General features: G+C 51.4%; 2 protein-coding genes across 4 annotated transcripts; one reads left to right on the top strand and one right to left on the bottom strand.

Annotated features, from left to right (window-relative positions):
• Nucleotides 1-406: 406 nt before the first annotated feature.
• SLC25A42 (solute carrier family 25 member 42) lies at nucleotides 407-19458 on the top strand. Of its 3 annotated transcripts, XR_010607682.1 has the most exons (9): nucleotides 407-482; nucleotides 9027-9154; nucleotides 10273-10384; nucleotides 12225-12250; nucleotides 13074-13240; nucleotides 13895-14011; nucleotides 14496-14647; nucleotides 15038-19026; nucleotides 19166-19458. XR_010607682.1 is itself a non-coding variant. In XM_065652740.1 (8 exons), the coding sequence occupies exons 2-8, from the start codon at nucleotides 9071-9073 to the stop codon at nucleotides 15361-15363; spliced, it is 984 nt and encodes a 327-aa protein (XP_065508812.1). In that variant the 5' UTR covers nucleotides 407-482; nucleotides 9027-9070; the 3' UTR covers nucleotides 15364-19458. The 3 variants fall into 3 exon arrangements, 2 of the variants coding, with proteins under 2 accessions (XP_065508812.1, XP_065508813.1); XM_065652740.1 differs by having other exon boundaries at nucleotides 15038-19458; XM_065652741.1 differs by lacking the exon at nucleotides 13895-14011 and having other exon boundaries at nucleotides 15038-19458.
• Nucleotides 19459-21565: 2107 nt separating this feature from the next.
• TMEM161A (transmembrane protein 161A) lies at nucleotides 21566-26326 on the bottom strand. The gene is made up of 12 exons (XM_065652396.1): nucleotides 26290-26326; nucleotides 25561-25664; nucleotides 25398-25478; nucleotides 25061-25158; nucleotides 24812-24968; nucleotides 24368-24519; nucleotides 24236-24296; nucleotides 23972-24115; nucleotides 23640-23753; nucleotides 23274-23448; nucleotides 23104-23200; nucleotides 21566-22449 (listed from the first exon to the last, which is right to left on the bottom strand). Exons 1-12 carry the CDS (start codon nucleotides 26323-26325, stop codon nucleotides 22193-22195), a joined length of 1476 nt encoding a protein of 491 aa, XP_065508468.1. The 5' UTR covers nucleotide 26326; the 3' UTR covers nucleotides 21566-22192.
• Nucleotides 26327-26771: the final 445 nt, after the last annotated feature.

Genomic DNA, 26771 nt, shown 5'->3' with positions numbered 1-26771 from the left:
CCTGAGACATGGGGAAGGGGCAGATGAGGGGTGACGGGACTGTCAGGGTGAAGCCCCGCTGGGATGCAGCTGCAGGCCCGGCATGGCACGGTGCCCTGCGGGACAGCGGGGTCGGGCATGGCACACGGCCGTGCAGGCCGGGCTCGGGGCCGGGCCGGTGAGCGGAGCCGCTGGAGCCGGGCAGGGCCCGCTGCGGGCGGCAGAGCGCGGGCGCTGCGCAGGGCTCTGGCGCGGGATCTGCGCGCACCCGCCGCGCCCCGCCCTCCGCCGCGCCCCCCGCCTCTTCCCGGCACCGGTTGGCTGCCGCCACTGCTTGTCTGCGCCCGCGCAGCCACTCCCCACGCTCGGTACTGCCCCTGTTGCGGGGATTGGCCGCCCGTCAGGCCAAGCCCCGCCTCCTCGGGGGCGCAGCGGGGGAGAGGGAGGCCTGACGGCCGCGGGGAGACAGCGGCTGAGGCGGCGCCGAGCGCGGAGTGGAGCCGGTAAGTGCGGGCCGGCCCCGGGCCTCTCCGCCCCGCAGCGGAGCGCTGACACGGCCCCGGGCGCCCATCCCCGTGGCTTCGAGCCTGAGGGCCGGGCGCTCCCGGGCCGTGTCGCGGTGTAGCGGGGCCGGGTGACATTGCCGCGGCCTCCCGCGGGGTCACCGCCGCTTCGCCCCCCGTCTCCCTCCGTCCTGTCGCGGCGGTGCGGCCGGGGCCGGTGGGGTTCTGGCTCTGCTGCCGCCTCCGGGAGTTCGGGGGGGAGCGGCGCCGGCCTTTGCCGTGGTCACCGCCGGGCTGCGGCACCGCGCCGGAGGCCCAGCCCGGCCCCGGGTCGCGCTGCCCGGTTGTCGCTCCGCGTCTTGCCCGCCTGCCCGGCCCCTGCCAGCCTGTCCCGCGGCTCCTCTTGCCCGCTTCTGCCTTCCCCGCTGCCCCCCCTTGTCCCCCCCGTCCCTGCTGTCCCCTCCCTTGCCAGCGTCCCAGGTGCGAAGCAAGTGTCTGCGTGAAGCGCATCGGGCTCCTCTTCCCCTTCAAAGTCTTTTGATCCAAGCTGGGCTCGGATGAACATGCGTCTCCAAATCTGCACTTAGGTGTGATTATTTATTATTATTATTATTATTACTATTATTATTATTATTTTAAGTTGATGTGAACCTGAGAATAAGGCGAGCTTGTGTTTCTCTGCTGAGGGGTGAGTAGCAGAGGGTGTGGAAGGCATTAAACATGTGTTCTGCTCCTCTCCTACTTCTGCATAAGCAAAAAGTTGCAGAGCAGGGGTGACTTTCCTCCTTTGCCTTCAAGTGTGAAATGCAAGAAGCGTCTTGATTTAAGTCATAACATAAAAAGACACGTGGGAAGTGCTGGAAATGATTGTGCAGGGTTAATAAACACTGTTCTCCCTTCTCTAACTCGCGGTACCACAGGCGAAGCAGTTGGTGCTGCAGTTGTTTTGTTGACTTTAAGCCTGTGCTCCCCTGAAGTCTGGAGGAGCTGAAGATGTATTTGCTTTTGTCGACTCTCTTTTTCCTGCTGGCTGTTAATCTGGCAAACTGCACAGCACAGGTTTGGACTCTGCCATCACTTGGCTCTCTTTTTTTTGTGCTGGGTTCTTCTGCTTCATGGTCGCATAAGTTGCAAAGCTTTTTTTGGAGGTTGCGTGCCCCTCCGGTGTTTTCCTGTGGTTTGATGAATTTAGAGTGTTTTGGAAACATTCTGGTTTTTAAATGACTCTATTTGGGAGAAGAGGGTGTGTGTAAAGGAAGAGAAGAGATGTCTGTGGGTGTTAGAAAACAGCTGTGGGAAGAGAGACTGTGGAATAAGGTACCAGCGGGTTGGTATCATACCAACAACCTGTGGGTGAATGTATTTAACAATAATCATGTGTTTGGGTGTCTAAAACACCAGGGCTGGGTTCTAGGTAACTCTGAGCATCTTTACATTTTACTAGAGCTGTAGATACTCAACACTTACTTTTCTTCGGCAAGTGAAAATCGTTGTTTAGAACCTCTGGATGTTGGTCCCGAGAGCTGCTGCGGAGGGGGACGGGGCCCGTCCTTGGTGTTGGATTTCAGCAGGAACTCTCTGGCCCCAGCGATTGCTTCAGGCGGGGGAATTTTAGCTCTTGATAGCGCAGCAGTATGAGTCAGGAGCTGCGATCATTTCTTTTTGCTTGACCTGCAGCTAGTGCACTGACTCAGTCCCCATCGTGAGTGCACGTTGCAGAAATATCTGATGTGTCAAACTTGGCTTTGAGAGGTTGCATAAAACACAAGGTGAGCACCAACGTGTGGTTACCTAGTGAAGCAGACGGGCTGAGTACAGGTCAGACAGGTTTGCTGTTAGAAAAAAGCTCAGGCACCAGCAATCACTTTATTCTAGTAACTTTGCTGCTAATTGTAGGGAGATGGTTTGTACCTTCCTGGTACGAATGCTTCACGCTGCAGGGCTTTTCTGTTTTCCAGGTGATATATAACTATTCCTGGTAGCTGTCTTACAAACGGAGATTACTTTTTGTGCTGTATGGAAAGGTGAACTGGAATGCAAACGGCTTACTCCAGGTCACAAAATAAATGTGTTGCAGGAATTCTTTGCTCTCTAGTTGCACTTTAAAACTGCTATGCCTGTAGTTGTGCAGTTAATGATGAAGGTGTGTCTTTCTGATGTGTTAATGCTGCTTGTAATCAAACTTAATTGGCATCTTTGGCCAAGTCGAGTTGATGCTTAACTTTGTGTTAATTTTTGTGTGATATGGAGTGAGTACAGACAGCGGGGTGGGTAAATCGCAGTCTGGTGCGACTCCGTCCAGTCAATGTGGAAAGCATTAAGAAATTACACCTGCTTGGCACACTTGTGGATCATTCTGCTTAGTGATGGAAGATTTTAATTATTTCTTTTCCTTTTTTTTTTTTTTTTTCATAGGCAATTTAACCTGCTGGAGTTTTAGAGCAGAGATCCTAATTATCCATTGTTGTGTTGAAATAGTTCCTGGCAAAGATTACTGGTGTATTGACTGGGGGTTACCTGTATTCCAAAGAATCGCGGTTTGAATTAAAAAAATCACCTGTACTGGGATGTGTCACTTTGGGACCTCGTGTGTGACATTCAGGTGACTGTACCTGCCATGTAGATCTATGGGAAAACTTGCATTTGAGTGGCCTGCAGGAGGCCTGCGAACCGAGAGCCCAGATATAATATTTTATTGTCATTTCTTTATGCCATTACCTTTGAGAAATAACTTTTGAGAGGAGTATTGAAGCTGTTCAGGCTGGGAGGATGCTTGGGCTGTTGTGTGTGTGGTTATTTATCTGTTTTTCTGCTCCCGAAGGACGGTGATCTCAGCCGGACAGCTGGAGTGGGTTCAGCAGAGGACCCTGTGATCTCATCCCCTGGTTTAAACGCTCCGTCTTCCCCCAGATAAAGCCGTTATCTGCCTTCCAGATAAGAGCTGGTCTTCAGTTTTTGGCTGGGGGAAGCAGAGCTGAGGTGTTCCCAGCAAGAGTTTTCTTTCAGCAACCGAAGAATGAAGCGCTGTGTTTTCTTGCCAAGATTTTCTCTGTTCCGTGGCTCCTGCCTTCCTTCCCAGCTTGGTTCCAAATATGAGTCTCCTGGACTCCTCTGGATAATAATACAGCTGAAGTTTAGATTTAACCATTTCTCAGTGTTCAGCAACTGGCTTAATTCAAACCAGATTATCTAAAACCACGCAAAGAGTTTGTATCTTTATCCTCAGTTTTATTGGCAGGCTTATCTCTGGCTGAGGGAGGCAGGAGGAACATTTATTTCGTATATTGGAGCTAAGAAGGCATGTAAAAAAAAAAACCAAAACTCTCCCAGATGTTGTAATTTAGTGAGTCTTTTAATCAATGATTCTTTATAAAATTAGGCTAACAGTTTCTCTATGGATGCTAAAGGAAGAAATGCAATGGGCTGTTCGTAGCTAATGTTTTGGGATCAGATTTATATGCAACCGAGAGATGAATGTGACTGAAGAGAGTTGGGTCTTCAGGGCATATCTGGGTTTGATTTTTAAGGGCTTAATCAAACTGGAAGGCAAAGACAGACCTCAAGGGGCCATCTAGTTAGAGTTCATCCCCTGTTCTGAGTGTTTTCAGCCCTTTTTTTCTGTGATTTTTTTTTTTTTGGTGATGCTTTTGCTTCAAGGGTGGATTTAAGGCTGCGGTAATCTCAGCTCTTACCACATCTCTTTTTCTGTCAGGCTCAATTGCTCAGTTTAACAATAATAATTGAAGGAAACCTAATTGAGCGACTTCCCTGGGTACTGCTTAACTTGAGCCTGCCTGGGAAAACAGGTGAAAATTTCTGCAGGAGCTCCTTTGGTTTTCTTTTTTCCTAATTTAATTGTATGCTTTCATTAGTGATGATAATGACATGATAATAAAAAAAAATTAGGAACTAAAGAGCTGAGTAACGAGGGAAGCTGGTACATATGGAGTTATACCAGTGGCTTTACCTGAATGAAACTGAAATGTTGCCCCAGAGATGAACCATGATCCCAAGTTTGTGTAACTGATGTCTGGGAGCCGTACGTGTGGTACAACTCCCAATTATTGAATCAAAAAGTCTCCATTTCTGTATGCGCCTCGTTTTATCTCCTCAGAAGCAGTTACCCATCCTCATTTTCGGTGACGATTAGAGGGAAGCGGAGAGCAGGACCAAGTTTCTCTTGCCTGTTTTACGAATATGGTGCATTTTATGGGCATCAAGTCCTGGCAGCTCTCCTGCTGAAACTCTGTGGTTTTGCCATTACCTGTTGGGACACTCCTGTGTCCAGGGCTCTAAACCACTTTTATAATTACTGCTGGGGTCGTCCGAGGAAAAACCAAACATTTTTTTTTAGCAAATTCAGAGAGCTGGTGGTGCTGTTTGCTTTGCGGTGCATCTGCTGCTCTTGCCGGATAAATTATATTCTTTCCGAAATCATCGTGTCGTGTGACAGGTCTAAATTCCACTAGAGAATATCAGACAAACATGTTTTTCGGTCATGACACGTTGCACGCCCATCTCTGGGCTGGATGCCCAGGTTTCTCCTGTTTTCTGACTACATGGTAATGCGAAATCTGTACTGACTGGGTCTGCTCTGGTAGCTTTTAAGGTATTTTTCTGTGAACAGGTAATTTTGGATCTGGCAGGTTGGGAGTGGATCGGATGTTTGTGCAGCCTGGGGAGGATGGGTGGTGGGATTTCAGTGGGATTTCTGCTTCCATCTGCTGGGAATTTGGTGTTTAAAAAAAAAAAAAAAACCAAACAAACAAAACAAAAAAAACTCCAAAAAACCAAAAAAAACCACCAAACCCAGATTTCCTCCTTCCTGCTGCTCCTGGGAGCTGGTGGGATCCTAAAGGAGAGATTTGGGGGCAGGTTGGCTGCAATGAGGTGAAGTCAAACTTTTAAATAAGCTCTAATTTTGAAATATGGAGCCGTATAATTATCTGCGAGCCTTCATTTAGTAATGCGATTTTAATTATGCACACCCTAACCGGAGGATTTGTGCTTATTTCTTAGTTGCGTTGCTCATCTCTGACTCTCCTGCTAAGGAACTAATTATCTTCAGACCGTGTGATTTAAAGTGTGTTCGACTGAAATAGCTGAAATGCAGCATAGTGGTTGGGTTCGTGAGTGGCTCGGACAGCTAGAACTGGTTTTAATCCAAACTCCCACCCCGCCTTGGGCGATAAACTGGCACCTGCCTGTAGGACGTTCTTCCAAGTAGGTTGCTTTTAGCATCCGAATAACTCAATTCTGTCTCGCCTGTCCTTTTAATCAGAGTCACCACCAAGAAAAGCAGAATGTCTCACTTGTCAGAGACTCAATTTGACAGCTTGATTGAACTGGCTCAGGTATTTGTTAAGTGCCGCCGGAGATCTGGGGGAACGCGAAGGAGAAAAACAACAGCGCTCTAGTTTTTAATGCGTATTCTGTGCATTTGCTGTGCGGGGAATGGAACTTGTTTTAGCGCACAGATGTTTCTGCGATTGCTGGAAGATGCCTAGAAAGCATCCCAGGGCTCAGAGGACCAGCACAAATCGGTTCATCGGTCCGAGATGCCACAGCCAGAAACGAGGGGCCTGAGCTCCCCTGTTTCACAATTCGGTGAATAATCTTTAATCCGTGACTGAATTAGCGTGGCTGAGTGACGAGCGGCGTTTTCTGACGGGCTTGAAACTGGACGCCGGAGTTAAGTGCTTTGTACTTTCAATAAACCGTGGTGCGTTTTGTTGTAAAAGCACAGCGTGTGTTACTCATTAAACCTCTCTAACTTTTGAACTCGCCTTCGCCAGCAATTTTGCTTTCTGATTATCTGTTCTCTTAGGGTTCACTCCGCACCACGTTGTATTGAAGAGTCTGGATCCAGGTGTGTGACAAGGACTCGTGTAGCTACAATATAAATAACTCAGAAGTGCTTTATTAAAAACAAAAATCTAATCTGCAGCTATTTTTTTTTCTTGTTTTCTGTGGCTTTGTAAACACAGCTAATGGCTGTCTGCGGAGCTCTACAAAATACACGGATTTAAAAAATATCCAGCTGCTCCGTGTTGGGTTTCAGCGGATTACTTAATGAGCAAGTCAGATGGCTGTGTATGCAAAATGATGTCTGGCTTCTAATGGGCGGGCGCTACAAATTCACACTAAATCCGAAAGCAAAACTTTGTGCCCTGTGGCTCCAGTGTCCACTATTGGTCAAAACAGCCAGAATTCCGTTAATAACTCAGCGGCATCAGAATCCAGCCCAAAGCCAAAGTAAAATAAAGCTGCATTGCTTCGCAGTGAGCAGATGTGAATTAAAATAATAAATGCTATTTTTGCATTGAAGCCTCTGCAAGTTTAGAGCCTGTATTTATGTAAAGCATGTGGGCAGTTTTAATATGTAAAGTTGAGCATATAGACAGGTGTTTGTGAGATCAGGGCATTGGGCACTAAAAATAAAAACAAATAATGTTCTGAATAAGATGAAAGAGAATATTGTTGAGTAAATGGGTATCATCTTTATGCATGTACATGTTCTAAAATAAGTCTGGGCTTAATAACATTGGTTGAGTTTTTTAAATTTCCTTTTGGTGATCTTTCTCAATCATCTTTCAAAACCATGTTTTAAAATAAAGTTGCGTATTGCATTCCTAAGCTCTTTAGCATGATTTCTATTTCTGTGGGCTTATTTTGGGGAGAGATAAATCTTCTGCTGTGACCTACATTTCTTTATTTGCGACAGCCGGGGTAATATCTCTACCTGTGATCTCTTGCATGCTTTTGCTGAAAGACATTGTTTTACAGTAAATTTTCCAGGTACCTGAGATAAGAAGGAAAGGAAGTAACTGCAGATGGTAATTAGAAATAATCAACAGTCTGTATTCTTCAAAATAATTTAACGAAGTGCTCCGCTCCGTGGTGTTACGAATCATCTTTAGCTCTGATCCTTATGGGACTTTTTCTTCACGTGGTCTGATGCGACAGAACTTTTGAAGTGCCACCGTTTAGGTCGTGTTTTGGACCATCAGATGTTCTCTTTTGTTACAATTTTAAGTTATTACTCTCCGAGCAACATCCTGCGATCTCCTCTTTCCAAGCAGGAGCTGTAAACACCTTGCTAAATGTCTTTCCAAAGCTCCAGTGAGCGACGTCTGGCATTAAAGACACCCGGGTGCGTTTGTACTCCCTCGGACTGAGCACACGGGTCGTACGGGGCTTCATCATCACAAATCGGTCACGCACGAGTACCAGCAAAGCTGCTCCGGCCCCGCGCGAGCGCCTCTGCTGCAGCCCAGGGCCTTGCAAAGTGATGTCTGGCACTAATTTATGAGAGCGGTGTTGGGGGGCGAAATAGGTCAGCAGGTATGAAAGGTGCTGACAAGCATGTCATGTCTAGAGATTGTTAAAAAGGGAAAGAAATAGTCGTAAAATGGGCTTTCCAAGTTGGCAAGAGGTTGTGCCCGGGGTTTCGTGGGCATCGGAGGGGATGGGGGTGAAGTAACTTGCTGGAGGACACGTGAGAAGGACGCGGCAGAACTGGGGAGCAGTTCGGGAATTCGGGTTTCCTAATGCCGCATTCCTCGGAAGGAAGCTAACAAAGTAGAAATGTGGAGATCTGAACGGCCTCGTGGCTTAGAAAACTGATCTTTGTGGTTACACAGACCATTTGGGAAGAGAGACAGAACTCAGAGGGGCCGCCTTTCTGTGCTGACTCGAGTTTGTCGGACTTGAGCTCCTTAATTTCTGCATATTTAAGGATGAAAAAATTGCGTGATAAAAAGCAGAAGTATTAGAAAGATGCTGAAGCGATATCTTCTGTTTAAACCATTATCTCTGCACTTATACTCTGCAGCTAAGGTTAGGCTGACCTTGCCTTTCACAGAGCAAATGTGTGTCACAGCAAGAGAGATCTGCGCAAACTGCACCGATTCACCAGCTACAAGCACATGTGCATTGTGACCGGGAGGAAAGGGAGTTCTGAAATCACCACCGTGCTGCTTTCAGTCGAATCGCTGGCGTCATCAAAATAGCCTTTATGGCACGTGTGAGGCATTGGATCTATCCGCTTCCTAAAATAACCTCCAATTGCTCATGACGGGCTTGCAGGACTTACTGCTGTGACTATTTTTTTCCATTTTCCAAGGCTGGGTTTTAAATTTCTGTATGCCTTCTCCGATATCTAGATGCTCAGACCGAATAACAACCCAAATCCTCACTGTAGGTGATGGAAGAGGACAAAGGAGGATCTGATTCTTCTCTCTAGAAATCATGGATATTTTGGTGTTGTAGCTTGGAGCTGAGTTCCTTGGAGGTTGAAAAAAGTGAATATAATGGAAATGGTTTTTACATAGCGCCCAAGTATCCCCACACATACACTTGCACATTAAAGGAAGGGATTGATGCTGGGAACCTAGAAATGCTCCTCAGCTGGGCGCTTGGGATGGGGGTTTTCCTACTGAAAATGGCCCTGGGAGTAGGTCGCTATTCCTTCCTCTACAAGCTTTTTACTACTTGCGTATTTTCTACTTTTGACGCTAACTCTTGCTTTCTCCTTGTTTTCAGTTCAGGAGCTGTAGCTCTTCTGCCCACTTGCAAGTGTGACTGGTATGGGTAATGGTGTGAGAAAAGGTCAAGTGGATTTCAAACAGCAGGATGCGGAGCCAGTTACGCCAACCCACCTCCCGCCAGAGGTGAGAAGTCGTTGGGTCCAGGCGGTGGGTTGGAGAGAAGTCGTTGCATCCAGGCGATGGGTTGGAGAGAAAAGCTGCATGGCTGCTCTAGAAAACAAGCAGCTCCGTGGGATTCGAGCTGTGGATCCTCCAGGAGCTGTAGCGTACACAGAAGCTGCGTAAAGTGAAATTTTGGCTTTCTCTGAGGGTAGCCGAGCGGTTCCAGCCCGCTGGGAAGAGTCTGGGCATCGCTCATGGCTGACGGGCAGGCAGGGCTGCGTTCCACATTCAAGGTTATGGCTTGTTGTGTCTTCAGTGGCGGTGCTGGGAAGGGAGCCATGCGTCCTGGTTTCCCCGCTCTTGTTGCTGTCACTGGATGCCTGCTAGAAACACGGGAAGAGGTGCTGAACCTTGGTCTGGTTTAGAGCAGAGCTCAGGCTGAAGTTCACACTTTGCACGGCTACCCTTGTGTTTAGCATCAGCCAGGCAAAGATTGGAGTGGAAAATGAGACTGAACCATGGATTTTGGTAATAAACATTAACTTCTTAGCTGGAAAGCAGTCTGAAAAAAAGAAAAATGTTGACTCCTCCATGAAAACACAAAGCATATCAAAAGTTAGCATTCTTAAGCCGTGTCTTGACTTGTCTTTCAGTCCATAACCTTCACAGTGTTAGATTTCAAGTCATTTACTTGCCTTCTGCCCGTGTGTTGGGAGAAGATAGCTGCTTTACAAATATGAGCTGTGGCAGGAATGTCAATAACAAAAACACTTCCTTTCCATTTATCGTAGTAGGAAACCTGTCTTGTTTTATTCTTAGAATCTTGGGAACAGTGTGGAAATAGGGCTTGTGTGTTACTGGGAGGGCAAGAAAGAAGCTTCTGTACACGGAGGCAGTGGCTTAGCTCTGAGAAATGTGGACGGAGAGAAAACGGTACGTGTAAGAGGTGGCAGACCTTGGAACTCTGCGTTTTGGCAGACAAATCTAATCACTCTTCATGGTCTGACCAGGAATTTCCTGCGCTTAGGATTTTGAAGATAATTTTGACCCCAAGACGGGGTAGATGCTGCAGCAAAGGTAAAATATGACAACTTTTGCTTAGGACTGACCATGTTATACTGAACAATGCTTCGTTCCAGGGCAACCAGGAGAACAAGAAAGTGCTCAACTCCCTGATGTCTGGTGCGTTGGCTGGTGCTGTTGCTAAAACTGCAGTAGCTCCACTGGATAGAACAAAAATCATGTTTCAAGGTGAGCTTTTACAAAATGCTTTTACTTTATTGTTAGCAGCAACAAGAAAGGGGAAAGGAGCAATATAAGGCGAGGTGGTGACACTGGAAGGAGGTAATTGAGCTGTCTGGGTTTTTGCTAAAGGCTGCATGCCAGCCTGTGCCTGCTCAAATGTCTTTTCTACTGAGAGTTGCATTGTATTCCAGCTGAATTGTTTTGGTTGGAGTTAATTATGAAAAGTACTGCAAGAGGCATTGAAGCTGGCGTAGCAGCTTTGTATCATAAAGCCCTTTTTGGAACCCGTAAAGTGCGTAACTGAAAATGAAATTCAGCAAATTGGAATGGAAAATTCTCGTACGTTTAGCAGGATTTGGAATTCAGCCCCGTCGTGGGCTCTGTTCCGTTCCTGTCTCGGCGCAGGAGCTGCTGGTGACACTAATTGTCTGGAGGGGAAGAGCACAGACAGTTAATACAGCAAACATTTGGTGAAGCTGAGAATTTTAAATCTGGTTGACGTCTCAGATTAAACGAATTGGGCAGGTTTAATCTAATCCCTGCATGAGATTTAATTTTAAATTGACTTTCATTTGACATGATTTTCGTTCTCGGCGTAGCAGAGACTGAGGTCTGGGATATAGATGCGGGGGTTGCGGCTGAACCCTGCGCTGGGATCACGTCTGTGAGCAGCTGCTGGTGCTTTTCCACCAGAACAAACCCCACGGTTCAGCCGAGGGTGGAAATGTTAGGGGCAGAGGTGAGATGGAAATGGCAGAGCCAGGACGAGCCAACAGCCCTCTGTGTAAATCACCTTTCATTTGTCCAGGCCGACGTTTATAACAAGACCTGTTTGGTTTGGCCCATTAAACTGGCTGCAAAGGAGATGATTCAAGCTTGCCCGTTCTGACCAATTTCTTAGTATCTAATGGATTTCTTAGTCTCTTGCTCTCCTAAAGGTTTTTCCTCGCTTCATAAACAGGCGCCAGATTGAAGCATCTTTGCTTTATGAGCTGGGAAGGTTGTCTGTTGAACGGGAGACCGAAGAATTCTGCTATGGGAGAGGGACAAGAGCTCTTTGCCATTGCAGATCCATCTGCAGTTGGCTATGGAGGTGTTTTTATTTGTTAAAAAAAAACACAAAAGAAAAGTGTTGAATTGCGTAAAGGAGCAGCGTGGTGAAAATATATTTGCATGCGATAGTTTGATACACTTGAGAGGTTACAAGTCTCAAAGGAGTTTGAAAGAAACTGCAATACACACTTAATTGGAACCACGTTTCATTAGTGTTGCTGCTCAGGTTTTAGCCTGGGTTTCCTTCCCGCTGGAGGAACGTTACAAACAGAGCTGCCGTATGCCAAATAAATCTCGCTTCCAAATGCCTCGTGTATTACACAGTTAAAGAGATGCTGTCAGTTGGAGCGGAGGCAGGAAAAGAAGCCGAGTGTTCATTTGAGTTTTGCTGGGCTGAAACCGTTCTTGCGTGGAGCCTTTGCTGAACAGCCCTGTTCTTTGCTGATTCTGGCATTAGTCTGGAACCTGTGTATGGAAATGATCTGCTCAAATAAGTGGTCGGTGCAGTTTTGGGGTTGTTTTTTATTTACTTATTCATTTATTGTTAGTGCTTTAAAGAAAGAAGTGTGACAGAAGCTGTTTTCATAACAGTAGATGGAAAAATGGATGTATGTGCTGAAGAGAGTTTGGGAGCACTTACCTGTGGAAAGTCTTTGTTTATTGTAAAGGATCTTTATTTTCTCTTCCATTAATTATTTTGCCTCTATTTTTATCCCTTAGATAAAATGCCTGTAAGGTTTATTTAATCCACCTAAATGTATTGCAAGACCTAACGCTCATTTTTTCTTTTTAGTGTCTTCCAAAAGATTCTCTGCCAAGGTGAGGTGATGTGTCTGTCTCCTGTTGACCCGAAGTGTTTGATTAATGGTAGTAATAGCCCTAACAGCATCTTTTATTTGTATTTATTTAACTTTCTTGCTGGAGCTTTATTAGCAGCACTCACAGCATAGAGGGGAAGACTGGAAACAGCGCTGTTTATAACACCCCTTAGGACAGCGCTCTTTCTTGTTCATGTTTTTGTCCAGTGCGTAGAATGGAAGTGCCTTGGTCCTTTTTCATGCTCCAGGGTCTAGGAAATGTTGTGGCATCGCCCAGGGCATTGTTTTGTTAGAGCTTCTCCTTTAGTGCATGTTTTCTTCCTCTGCACACCATTGGAGTTGTTTTCAGAGTATAGAGGAAATCTGAATTCAGGAGCTGATGGCTATCATGGCTCGCTGAATATTTTGTTGCGTGCGCATTCCGTGTGTTCTGTGCTAATATGCATAATCCAAATGTTTCTGTCTTACACTAAGAAGATTAATTTGGGTTGAGATGAATGGTTTGTGCAAACAGCAGCCCAGCTCTGTGCCTTACCCATGGAGGGAAAATGAAGATGTCTTGAATCTAAAACTCTCCCTTCCTGACTCGGATTCTTTTTCACGCTCATGTATCTGATTTAGTCTCCCCAGAGAAGAGGTTTTAGTCGTCTTACTCTGGAGTCAGCGTTGTGAGCACAAACAGCTGATACCAGCTTTGCTGCGGTCGGGGTGGGAAGGAGGATTTGGAGAGGTTAAGCCATAGGGTCACCTTTTCCCTCTTGTCTATTGTTTGGACTCCCTCTTATCATGATCTCCGTGTCTGACCTTTGCTCCGTTGCCCGCAGGAGGCTTACAGGCTGATTTATCGCACCTACCTCAACGAAGGCTTCTGGAGTCTCTGGCGAGGGAACTCCGCCACCATGGTCCGCGTCATCCCTTACGCCGCCATCCAGTTCTGCGCGCATGAGGAGTACAAGCAGCTCCTGGGGAGTTACTACGGCTTCCAGGGAAAGTAAGACACAGCTTTGATCCCTGCACAGCAGGACGGAGTGGTTTGTGGGACCGTAGGTTGCAGGGAGGGAGCGCGTTTCTCCGCGCTGCGCAGAGAAATTCTGCCGAGTTGAAAGCTCTGTTGGTGCAGAGTTCTGGCAGCCCCTCTCATTGTGGTTTTGCAGAACAGGGTGTGAGGGGGTTAAGCAAAGGGCTGGGCTTCTTGTCTTGCACAGGGGAGATCTTTGGGAGGAGACAACCCCGTCTTCTGGAGGCATGAGCAAGAAGTGGCCTAGACATTGAGTTAGCGCTTCCCCGTGCCGAGAGTGGGCAGGCAAAACAAAGAGCTTTTCTGTGCAGGAGAAGCAGCAAGATCCAGCCTTGCGCTGTTATCTGAGCTGTGCGTGTGGCCTGAGCCTCCTGCTCTTGGCCACGTAGCATCTGAGACGCCTCAAGTCAGGCTTGCTGTCCTCAAAAAACATTTCCTAATAATATTTCTCTGTGTCTGGACTGGCTGTGGCAAACCACAGCCGCTTCAACCCCCACCCACCCACCTCTTTCAGTCCACAGGCAGGGAAGGGATTCAGTAGCTGATAGAGTAGAGCCATCCTCAAAAGCCATGGAGCGTTTCCATCTCCAGGTGATCTGTTTGGTCTCTTCTCTCACCTTACTTTAGAGCGCTGACACCCTTTCCTCGATTCATTGCTGGCTCTCTGGCAGGCACAACGGCTGCCATGTTAACCTACCCCTTGGATATGGTCCGTGCTCGAATGGCTGTCACGCCGAAGGAGATGTAAGTGCCTAACGAAATCAAGTACAAGCACCACGAACAAACGCAGAACTTTCTTTTAAGGTCAGATGACTTTATTCCCGTTTTCTGGGTCACTTCTTGCTCAGAGCCTTTGGTGTAATAAACCTCTTAAAGGCTGGGGTCTGAGCGCTGATTAAATGACCAGATTCCTGGTTAGTCCAGGGGCTGGGAGGAGATCGATACTGAAAGAGCTCAGTAGTAAAAACCTGGGTGTTGGTTCCTTAGGAGGCCAGCTGGCACGGTGCCTCCTGACAGACAGGACAGCATGTCGTGACAGGGCTGTGGGAGAGCTGCTGACCGGCTTCTCCATTTACAGACAGGCTTCTGAAACCCCTTCTGAGCTGTTTGATGAGCTCAGAGATGAACTAATTCATTGTTGATCCTTCAGAAAGCCCCGTCGGAAATATTACTGGTGCGCGCAGTCACTAACCGGCGCAGATTTGGTTTTCCTGTGTTCCCGTGCCAGGTACAGCAACATTGTGCATGTCTTCATCCGAATATCCCGAGAGGAAGGACTGAAGACATTGTATAGGGGATTTACACCAACCATCCTGGGAGTGATTCCGTACGCTGGGCTTAGCTTCTTCACCTACGAGACGCTGAAGAAACTGCATGCAGGTAAAGGCAACTTGGTTTGCTTTCCAGTGAAATGGTGCGGACTTTTGGCCAGTTTGGGGTGTTTGAATTCAGTGGTGCGAGTCCTTTTGCTGGCCTCGGAGCCAACTGCACAGTTCTGGGCTTATGGAGGATGTCTTGTACCCTCATCTCTCCAATTCCAGACCATGGAGAAGTCAAGCTGCAGAAAAGCAGCATCTCTGTCTTGCAGAGGAACGAGAAAATGCAAGTCCTGGCTGCAGAAGGACTTGGTGATACACCAAGTCAGCTGCCAACCGAGTCGGGAACGAACTCTGGGGAGCTCTGTGCTTTCCTTGGCTCTCAGCCCACTTGACCTCGATCGTGTGTTCGTTACAAGAAGCTTTCTACACTCGGCTACTTTCTCTTTCCCAGATCACAGTGGGAAATCGCAGCCATCCCCTCCGGAGCGGCTTTTGTTCGGTGCCTGTGCCGGCTTGATCGGTCAGTCGGCTTCGTACCCCCTGGATGTGGTTCGCCGACGAATGCAGACGGCGGGGGTCATGGGACACACGTACAGTTCCATCCTTCTCACCATGCAGGAGATTATCAGAGAAGAGGGACTAATCCGTGGCTTGTACAAAGGACTCAGCATGAACTGGGTCAAAGGGCCGATTGCAGTGGGAATAAGCTTCACAACCTTTGACCTGACGCAGATCCTTCTCCGTAAATTACAGCACAGCACTAACGTTGAAAGGTAGTAGCTTAATCCCCACAGCTCCTTGCTGGGGAAAAGTACAACACGTGTAGAAAGAGCAATGCTAGCGTTCTCTCACTTCGTACATGCTGTCCTGCAGCTGAGAACTTACCTTTCTTGTTTGGGTTTTTTTTTCTGTTATTGTTGGATTTATTTTTTTTTTTCCTTTTTAATGAGCCTCTGAGTTATTTGGAAACCTTGACCTGAAAATAACCCTTTCCTAAACAAAATTCTCCTTATGATTCCGCAGAACCGAGTCCCTCTAAAGTAGCTGCCTCACCCTTCTGGTTTGCTCCTCAATTCCGGGAGTGGAGCCTCTCAAACGAACACGTGCTGCTGCCGGCTCCTCACTGGGTCTGTGTGGGCAGATGAAGTGGTGGATGATGGAAAGGAGGACTCGGTGCTGTCAGGATGATCCCCTGAATCTGGGAAGTAGCTGCTGCTCCTGGTCAGAACCCATGTTAGCTGGAGGCAGTCTGCCAAGTGCAATATTCCAGCTAATCTGTAGGGAATTCCAGATTTCCCCTGGCCTGTAAGCGTCAGTCTCCTTAAAACAGGACGCAGCAGGATTTAACAGGTCCAATTCACTTCTTTTGTTCTGGGTGAGCTCTGGCTGGAAATGCTGCCCTTTTTTTTTTTTTTTTTTTTTTTTTTTTTTCCAAATGTTCTTCTCATTTCTGAGTTTTATTGCGTAAAATATCCCTTGCAGTGTCCCTCTGAGATTACCAAAGACTGTAGGCAGCAGGGGAGGAAAGTTCTGAGCTGTTTTGTAAATCAACTTCTCACGTTTGTTGTCAGTGTTGTTGAGTAGGTGCTGTGCCTGGATTCACAAACTGGACTGAGTCGAACTGCAGCAGAGCTTTCAGGCCACCCAAACCCTTCCGTTGTTCTCATGGTCTTCAAGGCAGCGTTTTTTTTTTTTTTTAAGGATTTGGCAGACTGTAGTGGTGGTGCGCTAGAAAAGTGTTACATGCTTAAAATTTAAAGCAGTTTTATCCTTCAGTATTGTTGCTGCTGCTTTATGCACGATGCAAGAACAAACATCTCAAAGACGCGTGTGACGCAGACTAAGCTTTTCCCAAAGGCTGTTCATGCCCACTGAGTGCAGCCTAAGGGTTGGCTTAAGCTGCTGTTTCTGCTTCCGAACAACCTTGTTGTCTCCTGGTACCTGCTGCGTTGGTCGTGTCACCTCCGTTCATTAGTCCACACCTAAACCCACTTGCTTTGATTCCTAGAGCTCTTCTGGGGTCCATGGGAGAATGGGCTCCACAGCCAGTATTGCCCCTCAGAAGTTGGATATAGCGCCAGTCATTTCCAGTTGCCACTTGAAAGTGAACGGTAAAGTACCTTCCAGTGTTTCTGTTTCAAATCGGTCTTCAGGGAAATTGAGATTTGGGGGTGGTTTCTGTTACGTTCCATTCCTGTATTAAATTTGGAGTGCAAGAGAGGTCAGAGCAAACTTCAGGCTTCTCTGAGAATCAGATGACATAAAGCAAGATTAAAAATCCCTTTCCAGCTGATATAGTCTAATGTATAAAAGAAAAATAAGGCATCATTTAAGATCTGTCCTTTTCTGATGTATGTATTGTAGCCATTGTAGTTTGAGCCTTGCGTCATGGCTTTATTAATGAGAATGGAGGTAATCGCACAACTGGTAGAAATAGCTTTCTCCTTCCTTTTGTCTTTGCACTTGTTCTTCGGAGCGTAATTTGCTTCTAATGCCAAATATTTCCCTAGGAATTGAGCACCTACACTTCCATTTAGTGGACATGGCGGAGAGCCAGCATACTGGAGTATTTGCGCACGTGTTGTTCCCAGAACGCGTGGTATCAATCGTACTTTAATGGTTTTGGATGGGCGGGGTGCTAACCTCAGTAATTTCTGCCTCCAAGCCCACAAATGACTATTTCCGTTGTGAAACTTGACTGCAGCCACTGGTTTACCTTGTAATTAAAGAAACATTAGGTGGTGGTGTTTTAAGAGTCTTTAGAGATGACAGCCATGAATTCTGTATATTTTTTGCTTCCATCGCTAGCAGAAGATGCTCAGCTGTTCTCTTTGTTCGGGTGAAATTTCTGTTCAGTCCTTTGCAAGAGCTCCGATTTCTTTTCTCCAATGGAGAAGCCGATTAACTTCTGCTCTTGTCTTTACCCTGTGCGGCCTGGTGGGGAAATACTAAGGCAGTTGCATCCTACCACAAAAAAAGGAGGTGTAAACCAGCAACCTGGTGTGTCAGCAGTTGAGCGTGCGTACATGCCTGACCGTGTGTCTGTCTGGGTGTACGATCTGTGCCAAGGTTGGTATGGTCAGTCATCTCGGGGGCAAGCACAGCAGATCTTGTCTTGTGAGATGCTGAACATGGCCAAACCCTCATCGCTTAATTCCCCCTGGGTCCTGCCCAAGGAAGGGTTGACACTGGGTGACTCAGCCTCTGTTTTGGGACTGAGCGGAGGGTAGATCTGCACAGGTACCTGCTGCCCCGTCTAATGAGTGTGCTAGCGAGTGGGAAGCACGCGGAGGAGGCGGATTTTGACTAAACAACCCTGGCATCTCCCACCTCGCAGCCGAAACGCCGTGCGGGCAGCTCATCCAGAGCCCGGGGACGTGGCTGAGAAACTAAACCTGAAGCCCAGCCAGGCCTGGAAGCATTTGGCTCTGATAAGTTCTTCCTTAATTAGCAACTGCACCTGATTTTAATTCAATGGAATTGTAGCCAAATGTGGGTTTTTTTCCAAGTTTTGCAGGCTGAGTGTTTGTTCAGAGACGGATCTTTGAATTCAGTCTGTAATGGTTTCAGTGCTTTTGTTTCTTGGGCAAAAAGTGTTCGGAGTAACTGTGTGTTATTGCTTTGGGTTGGTTAAATAGCTTTTTCTTTTTCTTTTTTTTTTTTCTTCTTCTCTGATTTGAATGTAGAAAAGGAGAAACAGAGTGTTCTCTTCCCGTCTCTTAATGCTTGTGTTAATTGAGACGTGTTCCAGATCTCTGTGCTGCCTGGAGTGGGTGCCCGAGGAGTCCTGAGCGCACTGGTTTGTGCTGGCCAAGAAGATCCTTTGCCTTTAGCTATGGGAAAGGAGGCAAGCCTAACAAGAATATTCTCTAGTCCTCCTTTTCTTTAGAACTTCTTTACTACCGCAAATCCCCTGATCTTTCATTTTTTTCTCTCCTCAAATTCCTTGCTTTCATTTTCAAGTCACGTTTCTCATTGTTCCTTAACGCGTTACCGCCAAACATCAGTTTGTGCTCTTTTTTTTTTTTTTGCTTGTCTGCTTCTGCACCTTCAGTCCCGCACTAGCACTTCGAGAAAATCAGGTCCGATGAAACGCATCCAAAATGACAAAATTGCAGCTTTGATGCCCAAACAGCCCGACTTGGCTCCCCGCTCCCAGACAAGGCTGCTCGGGGGTGTGGGGCAGGAAATTAAAGGCACTAGATGATGGGACATGAGGGTTTTTTAAAACATTCTTGACCTACTTGTCCATCCTGGCACTTTTCCTTCTTTGGCAGCTCTCCAAAACCAGTTTCGTAGCTTCTGTGGAAAAATAGCGGTACTTGCGTTCACTTCTTGCCTTCCGACTAGAACTTGAGCTCAGTCGTCTTCACCCTCTGGTGTCTTTAACGCGAAAGGTGTGAAAGGAGACTTTAAGGAGAAGAGCCGTGGCAACCCGGAGTGAGTCTGGTGCCGGTCCCGGGTGGGCTGGATGTGGTGGGACATGTCCCGTGCGTGTCCGTGGGTCTGGTACGGACCCTCCCCACTGGGCCAGGGGATGAAGTGGCTTTCCTACAAAACAGCCTTTTATTTATTGTAGGGGCTGATCCCTCCCGCTCCCCCCGAAACGCCGTGTGGCGCAGGGTTTCCCAGCACCGTTCGCTGCCTGTGTGGTCTATGCATCTATCAGCACAAACGCTGTTCAATGCCTTTTGTCGGGACGTGTCCTCACCACCCGTGTGTGCGTGTACGCATGCGTGTCGGTTTTTGACTGCTTTTTCTTGGATCTGGAGTTCTATTTTATTGCAGTGAAGACACTTTGTTATATAATGTTTATATATTTTAAGATTTGTGCCAAGAGAGGATGTATATTTAATAAAAAATTATAACTGACTTTGCAGGCTCTCTGAGGGTGTCTCCTACTATATGTTGTTTGTAAGAGAGAGGGACCTGGCACGTCTGGGTGGAATTATTGAAGGATTAAATATTGGAGGTGTCTGGGTGGGGGGAACTGTGGCTGGGGGTACTTTATGTGACTGTGGGGTACATTATGTGACTGGCTGTGTCCCTAACCCTGCAGGTCTCCTGTGCACGGAGCACCCCACAAAGCGCAGGGCTCGGTGCTTCGGGCTTTGCATGGAAGTTGGGAGAAGCTCGACGGAAGGCAAGCGACTCTGGAGATGGTTGGACACCAGCAGAGGCCTGTGCTGTCCCTGGCTCTGCAGCCTGGGACGGGTGTGCAGTGGCAGCAGGTGGCACTGTCGGCTTAGGCATGGCCTGGTGGCTTCCCCGAAGTTGGGGACCCCCGGCTGCTGCTCGGCTTTTGGGGCTTTTGGGGCTTTCAGCTGCATTTTGTGTCTAGTTGGGGATGTGACGCTGATGATTCGTGAGGCCAAACCTCGAATCCTGGGCTCCTCACGCCAAGAAAGCCCTTGAGGTGCTGGAGCGAGTTGAGTGAAAGGAGCGGAGCTGGGGAAGGGGCTGGAGCACAAGTGTGATGGGAGCGGCTGAGGGAGCTGGGGGTTCAGCTGGAGAACAGGAGCTGAGGGGAGACCTTCTGATCTCTGACCTGCCTGAAAGGAGCTTGGAGCCAGGGGGGGGTCGGGCTCTGCTCCCCAGGAACAAGCGCCAGGACCAGAGGAAACGGCCTCAAGTTGCGCCAGGGGAGGTTGAGGTTGGATCTGGGGAACAATTTCTTCCCCAAAGGGCTGTGGGGCATTGGAACAGGCTGCCCGGGGCAGTGCTGGAGTCACCATCCCTGGAGGGGTTGGACAGACGGAGATGAGGTTCTCAGGACATGGGGCAGTGCCGGGGTGGGTTATGGTTGGACTCCATGACCTTAAAGGTATTTTCCAACCAAAATGATTGTGTGGTTCTAAGGCAGCAAGGTCTCAGCAGTGAGGACAGGTCCAGCCCTACCCCAGTAACCTCTCTGCAGTGGTTTCTTGCCAAGTGTGGCTCGGTGGCCACCGAAGGTGGGTATGGAGGGGAGCAGGGGCCGCGTCTGGGTCACTGCGGGGACTCCCAGTCCGAATCCTGGTGCCAGCAGAACCTCTGCAGCAACAAACCCTCTTGGTCCCAGCTGCACCCCGAGCGTGGCCCTTTGCAAAACCCAACCTGCACTTTATTCTGAACAAAGCAAAGATAGAAAGAGTTAAAAAAAAAAAAAAAAAAAAAGAATTCTGGGGTGAGGAAGATGGGGGGACTTTATCACTGTATTTGATGTGGCCCAATTTCAGTGCCTGTGGATCTGTCTCCTGCTCTTGGCTGGTCCATCAGTCATTGTCCTCGCCTGAGAGGGTCACGTCTGGGCAGATCTCCGGGGAGGAACTGTCTGCATGTCTGAATGCAGCGCAACCCCCGGCCTTAGCAACCGTCCTCCTGCCGCGAAGGCTTCCCCGCCGGCTCAGCCCCCGGCTGCTTCCTCCGCGTGCTTCAGGAAAATTAGATAAATGAGCCATCAAGGCAGTCGGACTGGCTTTTAATGGGACGGTGCAGGATGGAACAAGTCCCTTCTGCATCCCAGCCCTGGGGGAAATCGCTTCTTCCTCGCACCTTCCCACCCATGGCTCGGTGACAGCCAAATTCCTCCTGGCCCTGGGCTGGTTAATGGTGCTGCTGGTTTCCCCAGCTGTTTGCTAAAAGGGAATTTCCCCATCTTTTTTGGTTTGGGTTGGGTTTTTTTTGCAAAAGGGTTTTTACTGTGTCCACAGCTTGGGTAAGCAGGGGCCAGGCGGAGCAGGGCTGTCTGGATTAGCCCTGTTAACACCGGGCACAGGGCTGCTTCTCATCTCGGCCCTCAGCAAGAGGGAATTAAGGCCATTACAAGGCTATCAAATAGGATCAGAGCCCCTCTCCCTTTCTCTGAGCAGCCCAGACCTGCTAATCCCTTTTCATGCAGCCGGACCAGCACCCACCGTGCGCTGGGGAAGAGCTCGGCCGAGATGGACAAGGGGCTGCAAAGCGCAAAGAAAATCAGCAGCTTTCAGCACAGCAAAGAGACTCTGGGGTACTTATTTATTTCTAAAACAACCAGCAGCTGAGGCTGCTGGGCCTGAGGATTTCACACGAAGCAGGGGGATGACCCCAAGGAGCTCCAACCCAGCTGGCCAGAGCAGCGACCCTACAAAAATACACTTACCCTTGGCTGGGGGAGGCAAACACGGGGCAGAGCAAACCCCAAAGTCTGTGCTTACAAGCCAAACTGCAGCTCCAACCCAGCCGTGAAGTCTCCACCGCACTGGGACGGTCCCCACCGAGTCCTTGGCCCAGGGGCTGGCAGGAGCCGCTGCCCTCAAGGACAACGCAGAGTCCCCACAGAGTGTCCCCAAGGCGCAAACAACCCAGCAAACCCAGCTGCGGCTTTTTGTGGAGCTTCGGCTCCTCCGTCACCGTGCAGGGCTGGGAGGGGAAGAAGGGACACTGGGCAAGAGCAGGTGCGGTGGTGATGGGCGGCAGGAGCAGGCGATGCCCACGCCAGCCCGGCTGCATAAAACCCATCGTGCCAAGAGCTGGTGGCAGAAATGTCCCCACGTGGGTGTCCTTGTGTGCCCACGGGCATGTGCAAAGCGGGAAACCAGCCATGGCAGGAGCGACTGCACGCCGGGGCACCTCCCAGCTCCCCCAGTCAGGAGGCTGCCAGGTACTGGTGGAAATAGAGACCGAAGAGGCTGGTGACGACCTGGCAGGCGGCCACCCACCAGGTGAGGAAGGCAAAGAGTCCGCGGAAGAAGAGGGGGGTGAAGATGCCGCCCAAGACGCCCGTGATCTGCTCCACCGCGGCACGCACATCCTCCCCGTCCTCGCCACCGCGGTGCGGAGATGCCGCCGGTGCTGCCAGAGGGAGGGGAGGGGGTTCCGGGTACAGCCCCCACGAGTGGTGCCCTGTGTGACAGAGGGGACAGGGCTGAGGGGGTCGGTCCCTGCACCGCCGTTCCAGCCCCACGCTGCAGATGTGCTGGTGGCTGACGCCCAGCACGCTCGCTGCATGCGTTGGGTTCAGGCCAACTGCAAATCAATCATTTTGGCTGGAAAAGACCTTTAAGGTCATGGAGTCCAACCATAACCCACCCCGGCACTGCCCCATGTCCCTGAGAACCTCATGTCCGTCTGTCCAACCCCTCCAGGGATGGTGACTCCAGCACTGCCCTGGGCAGCCTGTTCCAATGCCCCACAGCCCTTTGGGGAAGAAATTGTTCCCCAGATCCAACCTCAACCTCCCCTGGCGCAACTTGAGGCCGTTTCCTCTGGTCCTGGCGCTTGTTCCTGGGGGGCAGAGCCCGACCCCCCCTGGCTCCAAGCTCCTTTCAGGCAGGTCAGAGATCAGAAGGTCTCCCCTCAGCTCCTGTTCTCCAGCTGAACCCCCAGCTCCCTCAGCCGCTCCCATCACCCTTGTGCTCCAGCCCCTTCCCCAGCTCCGTTCCCTTAATCATGTCCCAAGAACCTGGGGACACTTTGGGTGCCGATGGCTCAACAGTGACCTGCAGGTCCCATCCTGCCCCTCCCAAGCCCCCATGTCCCCCCTCGCCACCTCCTCACCCAGCGTCTTGAGGAGCAGCGCGCAGTGGAGGGTGAGCACCACAGGTCCCAGGTACTGCAGACTGACCACGGCCACGTAGCAGTAAATCCTGGTGATCTGGGGGTAGTGGGGATCAGCAGGACCCGCACCCGGACCCCCCCGGCTCCCGCCCCAGCTCCCGCACCCTGACCTTGCGCTGGATCTCCAGGCCGGTGATGCGCCCGGCTTCCCTCCGCATCTGCTGCACCCAGCGCTCAGCCAGACCCAGGTACGCCTGGAGGTGACAGCGGGTGACAGCCAGGCGCAGCAGGCAGAGCCCCACGATGGTCCAGAGCCGCGCAGTGTTGTACGTGGAGTCCGACATGCTGGGGCAAGAGGAGGGGGCTCTCAGGGAGGTCCCCGGGGTCCAGAAACACCCCCCTGTGTCCCAGGGAGGGTGTCTGGTGGGAGAGGTGGTGGTGGTGGTGGTGGGGAGGATGGAGGGGCTGTTGGTGTTGGAGGAGGTGGAGTGGTGCCCCCGTGCCTCAGTTTCCCCTCGCAGCAAGGACCCACTTACAGCTGCACTGTCTGCTTGCCCATGGGCGTGTGGAGAAGGAAATCCCGCGAGATGGGCTTGATCCACATCACCACCACCAGGACGGGCGCCAGGAAACTCAGGTGAAGTAGGACCCTGCAGAGGAGCTGTCAGAGACCCCCCCCCAACAGCCTGGTGCCCCCCGCTCCCTCCATCCCCCTCTTCATCCCCGCTCCGTGGGCAGGGACCACTCCTCACCCACACCCCCTCCACCCTCTCCCACCACCGAACCTCTTTGCCATTGGGTCCCAAGCCCCCAGAACTGCCATCACCCACCCCCTCGTCCCCTTCCCCACCCACAGATTTCACCCAACTGGGTCAGGGGCTTGTCGGCCGCCATCCGCAGAGCGTCGAGGTGCGTCTGGGCCAGGCGCAGCCCCGGGAAGGTCAGGCAGGCGCCCAGGAAGGAGCACAGGGCCACCAGCCCCAGCTTGAAGGTCAACTTGGCAATGGGCAACCTGCAGAAAGAGAAAGTAGCGCTGCGGGGGGGGAACCGGTTGGCCCCATCCCCGGTGGGGTTCCTGCTCTCAACTTCCACAAAAAATCTTCCCAAATGCCTCCCTACCCAACCAACTCACGTCCACTCCCAGCCCCGCTGCTTCAGGATGTTCTCCAGGTTGCTGGTGACACTGGCCAGCCCTGTGGGGAGGGAACCCCCGTAAGTGGGGCTCCCGCAGCCCCCAGGGACCACCCGTCCCCCCTTCACCCACCGGGCTCGAGCCCGAACTCCAGGTAGTCCTCGCGGATCACCAGGGCCACCATGGCCAGGAGGAGGAAGAAGAAGGCGAAGGTGAGGCAGACGGAGCGCTCGCCCCCCTCCTCTGAGCGGAAGTAATGGCGCATCACCGTGAAGAAGACCTTGCTGCGGGTGAGGGGTGGCCGTCAAGGAAATCACTGGCTTTGGGGACCCCCCCCAAGGCCGGTGGGACCCCCCTGCTCATTAGGATGTTGTAAAGCATGCGCATCGTTAGGCCACTGCCGCCTTCTCCGCGGGGAAGGGTCTCATTAGGCACCTTTACAGCTCAGCAGTGAGCGGTTTAAAAAGCCATAAATTTTAATTTTCCACCTCAACTGGCTTTTAATGGGAAAAAAACCCAAAGGATGGTGGGTTCTGTCTCCTGCCCATCGCACCCTGAAAGCCGGCAGGAGGATACATGGAGAAGACGACGGTCAGCAGGCACCAAAGCACCCCCATGTTCGTCTCCTTCTGGGGGTCCGCCAGGCAGTAGTAGCCCTCAGTGAAGATGTACACGGCGGTGGAGTAGACGGCAAAATCCACAAACCACTGGTACTCCAGGAAATAACGCAGCACTGGTGTGACAGAGGGACAGGTCACCGCGCGGTGGGGACCCGGGCGTGGCCGAGGGTCCCAGTCCAGGGCGATGGGTGCACGGGGTGGGTACCCAGAGCATCCACGGCGGTGATGGGGCTGGTGTCCAGGCGGAGGTCGATGTCGCGGGGCACGGAGAGGGGCTTGTCATCTGTCACGCCGTTCACCCTCCTGCAAGGGAAACTCTGGCTTGGGACGGCAGGCACAGAGCTGGCTCTGTCCCTTGTGTCCCACGGTGCTGCAAGCTCCTCGCGTGCTGGCACGTCCCTCTCTTGGGGCTCCTTGTCACCAGCACCTCCCCAGGGGAGTCCCGCAGCACGCCAGGACGACTTCCATGAGCACCAAACCCAAATGTTCATGGTTTTAGGTGCATCCAGCCCGCCGGAGCCGCGGGCACGCGCTGAGCTGACCTGTCGCGCTTGGCCTTGGGGCGCTGCTTGCCCGCCAGGGCGCAGAGCTCCTCGTCCGACGGGTGCTTGTAGCGGTGCAGGCTGGAAGGGAGCAGCGGGGTGTCAGCGGTGACGGTGTCCCCGAGCCCCCACGGGGACGAGCGAGGAGGGACGGGCGACATACCTGCCGTTGCACAGCAGCCAGCGAGCGAAGGAGCAGTGCGGGGCCATCTTCTGCATGACGCTGGCTGCCAGCAGGGTCACCACCACCTGCACCCCCATCACCGCCTGCGCCGGGGACACCCGCGGGGGTCAACACGGGCACCCGGCCCCCCCAGAGCCGGGGGGAGCTGGGGAACCCCCAACAGTGCCAGGGCTGTTGCTTTCCCCGGCCCCTGTCCCTGTCATGGGACAACCCGGGCGTGCAACCCCCCGGAACACCCCGGGTGTGCAACCCCCGAGTGTGCGCCCCCTGGAACACCCCGAGCGTGCACCCCCCCTGGAACACCCCGGGTGTGCACCCCCCCTGGAACACCCCGGGTGTGCACCCCCTGGAACACCCCGAGCGTGCACCCCCCCTGGAACACCCCGTGTGTGCAACCCCTTGGAACACCACGGGTGTGCAACCCCCTGGAACACCCCGAGCGTGCACCCCCCCCGGAACACCCCGAGTGTGCACCCCCCCCTGGAACACCCCGGGTGTGCAACCCCCCTGGAACACCCCGAGCGTGCACCCCCCCTGGAACACCCCGGGTGTGCAACCCCCCTGGAACACCCTGCGCGTGCACCCCCCCCGAGCATGCACCCCCCGGGACAGCCTCCGTGCATGCACCCCTGAGCGTGTACCCCCCGGACGTGCAGCACCCGGGACAGCCTGAGCATTCACCCTCCTTCCATGCACCCCTGAACATACACCCCGGAGCGAACGCCCCCCGCCCGCGCCCACCATGCCGAGGTCAGCGCAAAGGCGGCCGCAGGAAGCCCGTCCGCAGCCGCTGCTCCCCGCCGGCCAATCCGCTGCTGCTCTGCTGCTGATTGGCAGCTGCTCGACCAATGAAAAGGCGATTTTGGGAGAGGGCGGGCTCTTCGCGGCGCCAGGTTCCGCGGGCGCTGCCTGCTGGGAGCTGTGGTCCCTGCGCAGCCCCTGAATCCGGGGTTCGAGCCCCGGCCGCGCTGTGCGGGGCGGCGGCACAGCCCCAGCAGCGGCTGCAGGGATGTATACATAATAAATCATACATATGTATGTGCCTGCACTCCCCGTGCGTATATGTGCACACATGTGGGTGTGTGTTTGCACCTGAAGGGCCCCCTCAGGCTGAGGCTCCGCGATAACCATCACTGTGCGCAGTCGCCAGGCGCTGAAATTTTGGGAAAAGGAGGGCACAGGGGTTTGGG

Source organism: Caloenas nicobarica, chromosome 27 (genome assembly GCF_036013445.1).
Source record: "Caloenas nicobarica isolate bCalNic1 chromosome 27, bCalNic1.hap1, whole genome shotgun sequence".
NCBI classification, from domain to species: domain Eukaryota; kingdom Metazoa; phylum Chordata; class Aves; order Columbiformes; family Columbidae; genus Caloenas; species Caloenas nicobarica.
This window is presented reverse-complemented; position numbering and strand designations above follow the sequence as displayed.

Excerpts from the sequence above, each read along its gene's own strand:
- SLC25A42 (XM_065652740.1), top strand. The coding sequence starts at position 9,071 with ATGGGTAATGGTGTGAGAAAAGGTCAAGTGGATTTCAAACAGCAGGAT. Across the intron at positions 12,251-13,073 it reads CCAAAAGATTCTCTGCCAAG|GAGGCTTACAGGCTGATTTA; the intron begins GTGAGGTGATGT and ends CGTTGCCCGCAG. Across the intron at positions 13,241-13,894 it reads TACTACGGCTTCCAGGGAAA|AGCGCTGACACCCTTTCCTC; the intron begins GTAAGACACAGC and ends ACCTTACTTTAG.
- TMEM161A (XM_065652396.1), bottom strand. The coding sequence starts at position 26,325 with ATGGTGGGCGCGGGCGGGGGGCGTTCGCTCCGGGGT. Across the intron at positions 23,449-23,639 it reads GGCAAGCAGACAGTGCAGCT|CATGTCGGACTCCACGTACA; the intron begins GTAAGTGGGTCC and ends CTCTTGCCCCAG. Across the intron at positions 22,450-23,103 it reads GCTGCTCCTCAAGACGCTGG|GGCACCACTCGTGGGGGCTG; the intron begins GTGAGGAGGTGG and ends TCTGTCACACAG.